The 10,460-nt window shown below is 35.0% G+C and overlaps 2 protein-coding genes across 2 annotated transcripts in view; both read left to right on the forward strand.

Moving 5' to 3' along the window:
• Positions 1 to 2,056: 2,056 nt before the first annotated feature.
• LOAG_09420 (hypothetical protein) lies at positions 2,057 to 6,792 on the forward strand (the record flags this gene model as incomplete). The annotated part of the gene is made up of 18 exons (XM_003144947.1): positions 2,057 to 2,186; positions 2,307 to 2,434; positions 2,533 to 2,631; positions 2,705 to 2,836; positions 2,975 to 3,220; positions 3,402 to 3,574; positions 3,687 to 3,861; positions 3,923 to 4,063; positions 4,209 to 4,400; positions 4,542 to 4,715; positions 4,830 to 4,915; positions 5,053 to 5,182; positions 5,311 to 5,394; positions 5,505 to 5,682; positions 5,915 to 6,039; positions 6,203 to 6,298; positions 6,414 to 6,533; positions 6,661 to 6,792. 18 exons carry the CDS (start codon positions 2,057 to 2,059, stop codon positions 6,790 to 6,792), a joined length of 2,541 nt encoding a protein of 846 aa, XP_003144995.1.
• A 295-nt stretch (positions 6,793 to 7,087) lies between these two features.
• The window catches only part of LOAG_16887 (hypothetical protein), a 4,571-nt gene continuing 1,198 nt past the window's right edge, over positions 7,088 to 10,460 (forward strand). Inside the window, exons 1-3 of the mRNA XM_020449540.1 lie at positions 7,088 to 7,371; positions 8,816 to 9,044; positions 9,505 to 9,719. Coding sequence (XP_020306931.1) covers positions 7,240 to 7,371; positions 8,816 to 9,044; positions 9,505 to 9,719 — 576 coding nt within the window. The 5' untranslated portion in view covers positions 7,088 to 7,239. The remainder of the gene's footprint in view (positions 7,372 to 8,815; positions 9,045 to 9,504; positions 9,720 to 10,460) is intronic.

The raw sequence follows: 10,460 nt of genomic DNA on the forward strand, positions 1-10,460 counted from the left end.
TATAATATATATATATATATATATATATATATATATATATATATATATATATATATATATATATATACGTCCTCTCCATTTCGTTACGAGACAGAAATCTGGCAGAGACACACAAATGAGCAGATATTTACTTATTGCTTGACTAAACAGGTTTATTTGAACAAAATGATAAGTGGGCAAACGATTAGGTGATAAATAACGGCAAAAAAAATAAATATCAGGTGAGTCATAAAGTTGTCAAACATTCCCGGATTAAACATTCTTTATGTTAAAACATGTACTATTGCTAGTCGAGTACTCGTGTAGGACAGGAGGGTGTTACTGCGGTTAATCGACAGATGTATTGCTTTTCATTTAAATTGGTTTTGTGAATAAACTGATTGTTGATAGAAGGTAAGAACAAGGTTTGTGTCCGGTACTTGAGAATAATATTCCGCCAGAAGGTAGATGCATAATGTGAGTCACTAAGGATCGCTTTTATTATAAATATTCCGTTTGAACAATTTAAAATTTCAAGCTCAAACTGCTTTCGCAAATCATGTCATAATGTTTGAAGCTGACGAGAATTCATATATGATTTGTTGTGAGCAATAGATTACACAAATCTAAAATAACTGTGTGGCGCATTTTCTTTACGGATGTGTATTTTTTTAATACTTTGCGTGTTTAAATTCACAAATTCGATTTTTTGGGTTTAAAATAAAAGACAAAAAAGTGTTGTTGGAAATGAGGAGTCTTTAAATAGCCAAATCTCTCAGACTTAATCTACAGTCATTATCAGTTGCGCTTACTTTTGAAGAGCAACAGATTTCGTCATCCAGAAGCTTAGTAATTTGATCTCAATTGTGTTCATCAGGCTTCTTGCAGAAGTTTTGTGGGAATTAAGAGGATGATACTTATTTGTGTCAATTCGGAACTATCAGTGTGAAAATTTCACCTTTATGATAAAGGGAGATATAAAATTCATTTCTCGAATTACTAGTTCCATTAGAAGCTTTAACAGTATTCGTATACTTATATTTTCATGCGGAATTTTTATGTAACAATTTCTATTATTAGACGGAAGTAAACGTGACCTAAGATAACTGCATGTTTTCTTCCGATCGTTTCGGTTCACTATCATTAATAATAGAATAGCCGTGCAAAAGAAAACAATATTGATAAGCTCCCTAGAAGAAAAGCCTGTAATGTGTATAGATTGATAAACAGATAATTCACGCGGAAGATGTGATGCCATAACAACAGGCAATAGCAAAGGTTAGCCTGACCAGATAGAAATCAGAACAAGTGTTCGTAATAGATGAATTTATTGCTCTATGGTTTTCTGAGTTAAAACAAAATCTCGATTTCAGGGCAAAATATTTCGATTGACGCATAGTTAGCAGTTTAACAGTGTAGAAAAATGATTATGTATGCTGTTTGTTCTCTTGCGATCAACGCATGCTGTCGTATAGGGTCGAAATTTGAATTCCTAACTTTCGAAAAACTTTCTCTAACATTTCTCCTTTCAAAACTTGGTATCTTCGCTTCCTCTCGCCTCATTTTTTCGGCTGCTACTGCAGAAAAACCTTGATGTTATATACCATACCCTCCCGAAAATGTCTCATTTTCAGTTCGGAGGAGTGGTCAGAACCTTTTCATAATGGAACGTTGTTGAAGTGATGTGAAAACTAACGTCCATTAACATAATGGAATGGGGGGAAGGGGGAGGGGGGGGAGGGGTGGTGTGCGACACATCGTTATTCTCTTCATTCCATATTTCACTAGCAGTTCATTTCCGCTTGTTCAATAGTTACTGTGGAAGGGGAGAATATAAAGAAAAGATTTCTTTTGAAGTTTAGAGGCAAGGCATTTCCTGATTTACATCTGTCAAAATCCCAAGATTTAAATTTATTCCACTTAACCCTTCCATTCCTTCCTCTCCCCTTTCCTCCACCCCTATTTTATCACTGATCATTGTGTTTAGTAGTGTATTTTAATTTAAGATATTGTTCAGTTCATCTCACTTTCAATTTGTAGCTTGGAAAAACAACAGATTTGAACAGATTTAGTTGGTATGCGTGCCATTATTTCCGATCTGCAGCGAGCCGTGTTTCAAGTAGCAGATGAACGTTTAGTTGCGGTAGCTAATATTGTTCGTGTCGACAATAAAAAACGCCGAAAGCCAACATTTCTTTGCTTAACCGGTTTGCTAATTAGTAGTGTCGGAATTCTTTTTTCAAAATGCAGTAGCTTCATTATATCTACCTGTTATTTGGTTTTGGATCGCTTTTTATCAGTTCTTTAAAATCGTGATATCCTTGCAGTGACAACGGATCAGCCAATAGCTGTACGTTTATATTTCGTCAAAAATGAGAAGGAAGACTACTACAAGAAGAAAAGGCAGTTCACGCTGCGAGATGTAAAGACAGTTGATGGCATCAACCCGCGGAAGGTTAATTGCATTTTGATAGCTTTTACGGTGTAATTAATTAAATCCCCTTGTCTCAGCAAGTTTTTTAAGAATCCCTGAAGAATATCTGTCAGTTGCAGTTGACACCGGAGTTCGAATTGGTTGTTGAGGATCGTTTGTTCAGGCTTTGTGCTTCCACAACTGAAGAGAAAGATTCATTCATCAAACAACTGTATAAGGTCTTCCAAACTACTTTTTTACATCCATACTTTTTAATTTTCGTAAGACTGTAGTTTGCGTGAGTTGTTTCAGTTTGCCAATAAGTATCTCCCGGTACAGAAGCCAGATTTTGTAAACGTTCCGATTCCTATTGAAACACCGCACGCAGCTGTTATTGCAGAACATGTTGATGGTGATACCGATGAAGGGTTAGTTGATTACCAGGTTGGTGCGGAAAATATGTACTTTAAATTTAAACTTTTTACATTGTCTAGTTTTTTCGAGTTCTCAGCGTTAAAGTTTCAGTGTCTTGACATAAATTGTTTTATTCATTCAAAAAGTTTTTATCAGGTATTGTTCCAGCCAATATCTGCTAAAGAGGAAGCTGATTTCCGTCGCTTGCTTGCACGCGCCAATCTTACGATCGGTGAAGCGGATAAATTTGCCACAGTGCTTGCATCTCAGCTTCAGCTTTTGGATGGTGCTAACATACAGTCCATTATGGATAGTGAAGCTGCTGTGAACGACCTTATTGCACTTGTGGAAGATGCCTTAGAAGAAGCTGATTTCTTGGATAAAGAGCTTGACAGTTTTGATGAATTACTTTATGTTAGAGCCCTATTTGATCTTCCTGAGCGTGCAATATTGTTCTATTTTATACAATGATTGCTTAATTGTTGGACGAACATGAATTTCTTGTTTGAAATTTGATATTTGAAGTCCATTGATAGGACTATGAATTAAATGAGAAAAAGAAGTTGGATTTAATTGTTTCTTATGAATTAAACAGCATGTACGCGATAGTGTCGAATTGATCGAAGAAAAAGATAGCCTTGGATGTGTTGAGCGGAAAAATACTCGAATTTTGAAAGATTTTTTATTGGAATTGGTGACAACTGTGGATATCGTTAGTGAAGATCATATCCGTGCACTACAGAATGCGAACTTATCCGATCCTGTAAGGTAAGAATTAGTTGGTGGAGTCGTTTTGTGATGACGTTTATTGAAGGGAGATGTTGATAATATGAAGTTTTGTGTTCTTTGTGCTTCTTGCTGAGCTTAATTTACATTGCAGTATTAGTCGATGTTGTACTGCAGCACGTGCTTTACAAGCTTATTCAGCAGCAAAAGTTAATCCTTCAGTTCATTTAATGGTGGCATATAAGGAAAGAACTGAGCAGTTAAATCAGTTGACTGATCATTTCATCGAAAAACTGATGGCACACATGTCTGCGTTATTCTCAAATTTGGTACGTTTGCTGTGCTTGTGTTTTATGCATTAAAACATCGTTGGCTTATTGGAAGTTTCAGAACGATTTGATAGAAGTATCAGACTGGCATGAAATTGCAATACGGAAACAGTCGGAAAGATTCCACGCTCTGCGACCATTTTCGGACTTGATAGGATGGTTGAAATTGGTTAGACCAGGTGCGTACCAAGCACTTATACAGGTATATTTCTTACTGTACATATGGTGGAATTTGTTTTCATGTTGGATTAAATGGAACCTAATTTTCGATTTTTCAACAATGTAAACGTAATCTTAAAAGACAGACGTGCAAGTGGTCACGTAACTTTCAAATCTTTTTTTTCCAGAGGTATGTGCAAAACACAAAATTGATATACAAGAAGGAATTTGAGCGTTTCTTTGAAAGTATAAGTGGTGAACTGAACAAAATCATCAATTTCGAACGCAAAGCTACTTTCCGAGGTTCTGAAACAATGAAATCTACAGCCGAAAAGTCGTTCTTTGCTGAAAACAAAATTGATTCGAAGGAAGTCATCAGAGTAAGTACGTTCCATGTTTTCATAAGGATAACCTGAGAATGGTACTTGTTGACAAAACCACGTTTTTGATGTGTACGGATTTCCAGAGAATTTGAGAATAATTTAAAATGGTAATTTTTTCATTGTTATGCATTATTTTAGTTGATTGAAGTTGTATTGGGTGAGGTCGGTCCAGTGGTCGAATCGGAACAGAAGTTTTGTGCAAGGTTTTTCCATATGGCTGGTGATCTTTTGGCTGCATTGGAAACTCAGTCCACATCAAGCGGAGATAGCGGTGTCATGGGCAGAAATGTTGAAAAACAAATTACGGATCAGGTAAGTTCCCGGTGGGACTTACTTAGATTTGTTTCTTTAACAGTTTCCAAATCCCATCTCTTAAGTGTTAGTGACGAAACAAATTGTATTTGTCCATTTTTCTGTGTAATTCAGGTGCGTGCTATTTTATCTCCGTTGTTCGAGCCGTTGCATAATCATTTCGATAAGTTCATCAAGTCCTGCTGTCGTCTGCAACAGCCGTATGTGTTTTCTCTTTGTCGAATGTTAAACTATTCAAATTTTACCTTAAAGAGAAAGGGCAAAGAAAACCATTTGCTGTGAAAGCTTAAGCTTATAGTTTTGAGGTTTTTGCTGCTTATTTTCCAGTTTTCATTAGGTTTGTGTTTGCAATGTTTGTGTTCTTATCGAAACAGGCACTTTCGTTGCAAGATGGGTCGTCCTATTTTTCTGTGATGGTTTTCGGACGTTTGGTTGTATTAGTCAAAAGACAAATGGATACATATTTGGTAAATGTTTCAAATGATTTTATTCATTTCTTCTCAATTTCTCTTCATAGTGAACCCTCGTAGCAGTGATCATACGTAATATTTCTGCAAAAATTAAAACCAGTATATAATGCTTGGTGTTTTTACAGGATGGTAAATCCTACCAGCTGGCTGAGATCAAATTGTCAAAAAGAGTACGGATTGGTATTCTAGAAAATGTCTGTCAGTTTGCGGTATACTTTTTATTTAAAACTCTGCAGACTTTGTAAACGATGTTTTCCATCACACTTCAAGTCAGGAAGATTGCGTTAAGGACCTCTTACTGGAGCTTATATTTTCGCAGGAATTGGCCCGTACAGCAGAATCAGCCTTTGCTGGAACTGAGCGTCGAGCTGACCTAGATCGGTGGTATGTGCAGCTTATAACTTCGTTGAAAGATGGAGTCGAATGTGCTGCTGCATCACCATTTTCGAAATCTCCAGCTGCAGTTGTTCGATTCGAAAATTATCACCACTTGTATTGTATGTTTAAACACTTCGATTTTACAGTTAACATTATTTTTTTATTATGATGTCAAGGATATCAATTTTTATTTTCTTTGAGATTTCATGTCCGATTACTGATAAGATGTGCTGTTTTGAAATAATAGTGTTAAGTAATAAGAGTCTTAAGTCTTTCAGAGGTGTTTCAAAGCACATAACACTTATGAAAATTGATTGAGGAAGTTTTGGTCAGGATCAAATTTCTTTGCAGCTGTTTTGTCGGAACTTAAGATCGATTGCTTGGATTCGCAAAGAAAGGAAGTAAAAAAAGCATATCAAGATAATATACAGGTTTATGTGAAGGAATTGATGGGAAGACCGCTTGAAAAAATACATGTTAGTTTTACGTACGCGAATTGTTCTGGAAATAGGATAGGCATTTTCATAGCATTTACTGAGATGATGATCTGATCTGTTTTACCGTTCAGAGGGAAAGAGGGTTGCTTCATAAAAATTTCACGCATAAAATTAGTATTTGTAAGGAGTATTTTTCTTTCAGCACTTTTTTGAATCAGTAGAAAATGTCATTCGACAAGGAGTCAAACCGGAGGAAGTAGCATTTCACCAACAGTTCAGCCGAGTAGAATTGAAAAAGGTGCATTATGATGCTTTTTCTCCAGGGAATCTTAAGGTGTTTTCTTCTCTTCAGAGTCTCCACAAATCTCAATTTCGTTTGAGGTCTTCATAATCAGCTCTTCTAAATTCTATAGGTGATATCACTTTATCCTGAAAAGGAAGTAAAAAAAGGACTCGAGCAGTTATACAAGAAGATAGAAAAGCATCTGATTGATGATTCGCCGTTACTACAAGTTGTTTGGAGAAATGTTCAAGTTAGTATTTACCATTTTTCACTTTTTATCCTTTCATCTAATGTTTGTTTTAGACGTAGAGTTTAGCAGAACTCAGTAATGCTTTACATATTACTCTCCAGTTATATTTGTTTCATAAAATTTTCAGGATGAATTCCTCAAACAACTGAAGCATTACAATGAAGTAATGGGACAGTGTTATCCGAATTCACGAATTGATCTTGAAATGTCCGTCCAAGATGTTCTCAGTTATTTTTCGCAGTTTGCTATGCAGCATTGAATGAATTGGATTAATATCAATCTAAATCGCCTTTTATAGCGAGATTTCTAGGAAAAACTGTTAATTTTGTTTGTGTACTCTGATAATCTGAGTTTTCTGGTTTACTTATACTTTGAAAAACTTTTTTATCATACTCTTTGTACTTAAATAAATCATTTATATATGTTAAATTATTTTGGTAAGAGTGGTGGTCAGTTTTCGTTGACATAGGACGGAAATTTCGCTTGGGTTCCTTTCTGTGGTATAGACTATTTATGGGACGTCATAAGAAGATGGATAGGGTGGAAGAGGTGTTTTGTTATGTATGTTTGTGTATGTATGCATGTGTATATATATTTTGTGGGAGGGATACGAGAAGTTTAGAGTGCTGATATATCGTGAGACTGAAGCTGTGGATCTCCGCCGACTGTTCAGTTGAAGCAGTTGGTGTATATTATTCAAGAGTTGATGGGCTGTGGTGTGGAACCTCGAGTAGAACTAGCTTTACGACGGACCCTATTCTTTGGTTTAATACTCCTTCTTTACCTAGTTTTTGGTGCCTCCATCTTTTCTATTTTACCAAAACGACAACAGACCCTGGTAAGCTTTTAAAAATTTTGTGATTCATCATTTCACGAAGTAATTGAGAGTACAATCGTCCGATGCGATATCGGTTTTTATATATCCTGACACTTCTTTTAAGTACAAAAATATGTGCGATAGAAATGTGCATCAGTTTGTGCAGATTATGAGTTTTTTTGTGAACAAATTTTGCATATAAAGTAGTGGTGGATGAAGAGTATCCTGTGCTTCTGAACTTTCTGATTTTTGTCACATTTCATATTCGTGTCACATCGGTTCAGAACTTCAACACTTTATACTTCAATATCTTCATATAATTTACAGATGTAAAAGTACAACTACTTCCTCAAATGTTTTTAAATTTTAAATGAAGAAGCTGTTGGTAGAGTGAGCCAATTCTGTGACAAAAGTGATGAGTTAAGCACGCACGAGGAAACGATAGAAGTTTCTGTAAGAAACGTGAACTGTATTCACGAAGTCAATTTTTTAAAGAAACAAACAAAGAAATTTGAGGAATCTGCAACTGTTCAGCATTCGTGTCCGGGATTCTTACATTACCTGAAATTTTATGCGGTGTGCAAACTGGGTACTCAGCAAAACTGAAATTGTGAGTGTGGGCATTGTAATACACATTGTCACCATTAAGAATGAATTTTCACAAAATAGAGTAAGAAAAAATATTCTTATTCACAAAATAAAAAATATTCACAAAATAAGAATATTTTTTGGTTCCATGGATCTTCCCTTAGATTTAAAAAGCATAAGTTTTAATTTTTAATTTGGAAATTCAAGAAGCTTAATTTGTATGTAATTTACAGAATTCCACTCTTAAAATTGAAACCGAAATTGTAGAAGGGTTGCTTCATGATTTATCAAAAAACAGTTGCCATTGTGAAACTGTTGAAATTCAAAATATTTTTAAAATATTTTGACAGGCCTTTCCTCTTTATAGAAAACGTAAACTTCTACACAAATGTCATCTTTTTCAGCAGTAACTGATTGATAGACATACTCAGTTTAACATATACTATTATAGTTTTTAAAAAGCTCTTATCATTGCTATTCTATTAAACAGAATCTTTCATAAGGATGATATGAAGTGACAAAGTGAAATAAAGTGCTGCTGAGTCATACGTATCCAGAAAAGAGGATAAGAGGGTAAAGCTAATCTATAGTGATTTCCACTAATGCATTATTATTTCCTTTGTGGACAATTCCGTATTGAGATGAATTTCCTTGTTGCTGTACCATCAGCAAGATGTTGTAAGAGATCACCAATGATATTCTTAAAATGGCACAACATTCAGTAATAGACCTATCAATTTATTTTTAATCCTTCAAGAATAGTTTTGCTTCTTAGTTCTCGTGAAATTCTTGAACTTTCCGTGATGATGTCTCCTTTTCCCGCTTTTTGGAACATTGGAAGAATTATCAAGAAAGTTATGATGTCGAAATTTTACAGAAATGTGAAAAAAGTGCAGCGCGGTTGGATGCGCAACGAAGCGAAATGTTAAATGTGTTGTGGGCAGAGACCATGGCGCAATCAGAACATGAATGGTTCCTAATGGCTAATCAGAAATTGGATATCTACGAGCAGCTCGTGTTCAATTCATGTCGAAGAGTTGCCGGTTCACCATCAAAATCATTCAATAAAGCATTCATACATGCTTTTACCCTGGTTACTACAATTGGTAGTTTAATAATTATTCAAAAACCAACTTTCAGATGTGTGAAATAATTTAGTTGAATCTTTCTGGCGAATTTCATTTTCAGCAAAAACCTTAACATATTATGTTCCAAAATTTTTGGGACTCAGAAGACTCAAGCGGAAAATCAAAAAATTCAGGTATTCAAGGTTTTTTTTGAGATTTTTGGGCTCGGAATGTCCATGAATTCAACAAATCTCAAAACTGGGGCTACTTTAGAAAAATCTAGTTCTTATCAGGAAAAAAAATCACCAAAATCTTGACCAGTAACCGGATTTTTCAGAGGGATTCGGCGATGACATCGTAAACTTTTTTTTTTCTACGTATGGCTTCATTAGGGCATACATCGCTACCGAAACTTTTTTTTACTGAATAATTGAACCATACGGTGGTAATTCTGAACGAAGACTTGATTTTAAAAGTCAAAAAATTTTTAATTCTTTAGGATTCTTAGATGAAGAAAATTTCTCACCAATCGCTAAAATAGCAACCATGAGTTACGCTATTATTGGCATACCACTGGCACTTTTATACCTTGCTCAATGCTCCAAAATGTTTGCTGGCCTATTACCGGGTAACCACATACTTATTGCGGCACTTGTAGCTATTTTTGCAACAGCGATTATTTTCGACATCATCGAAGGGTCAAACGATGATACGGTATATTCAAATTTTTTGAATTTTAAAAATAAATTGTTTTTCAAGTTTTTCAAGAGTTTGTCAAATTAGCCGCGGAAAACATTAACAAGTTGTGTATTGAAATATGTTTACACCACTTTGGCACTTTCAAAATTAAAAAAGTAAGTATAATCATCACTTTGAGAAATATGACATTACTACGATTTCTGAAAGTTATACAAACTTGTAAAATAACTTTACGAGTCGAATTTGATTGCAAAACTTCATTTCCTCAGAATTCCTTCTTTTTTCCGGAATTTTTTAATTGCCTTTGAAATTTATAGTTCTCTACATGACTTTTCTAATAGTTTCATTTTTATCAACAACATTTTCCGCTTATCCTATTTCTTCCTCTACCTCCAGACATCAAATTTTTTCTTTTTTGTTCAACAATACAATGTCAGATCTTCTGCCCATAACATTAGGATATATCGGATTATCGTGGAAAGAGAAGACGAAATTCATTTCAACAACTGTGAAAAATTCATAATTCGTAAATACTTCACTTTCATGCCAATTCGTACTTTATTGCACGTATTACGATTTTATTTTTTCAATACTTATTTTGAAGCGTAGCACTTAATTAATCGGCATAATTAATTCAGTTTAGCCGTTCATCGATGCCATCTTCCATGTATTTCTAATGTTGTCAACTGTCGGAAGCTGCAGTACCGAACCACCCGTCGCACTGATTCTTGTTGCCCTATTCGCTGTTGGTCTAAT

Source organism: Loa loa (genome assembly GCF_000183805.2).
Source record: "Loa loa unplaced genomic scaffold supercont3.25, whole genome shotgun sequence".
Classification (NCBI taxonomy): domain Eukaryota; kingdom Metazoa; phylum Nematoda; class Chromadorea; order Rhabditida; family Onchocercidae; genus Loa; species Loa loa.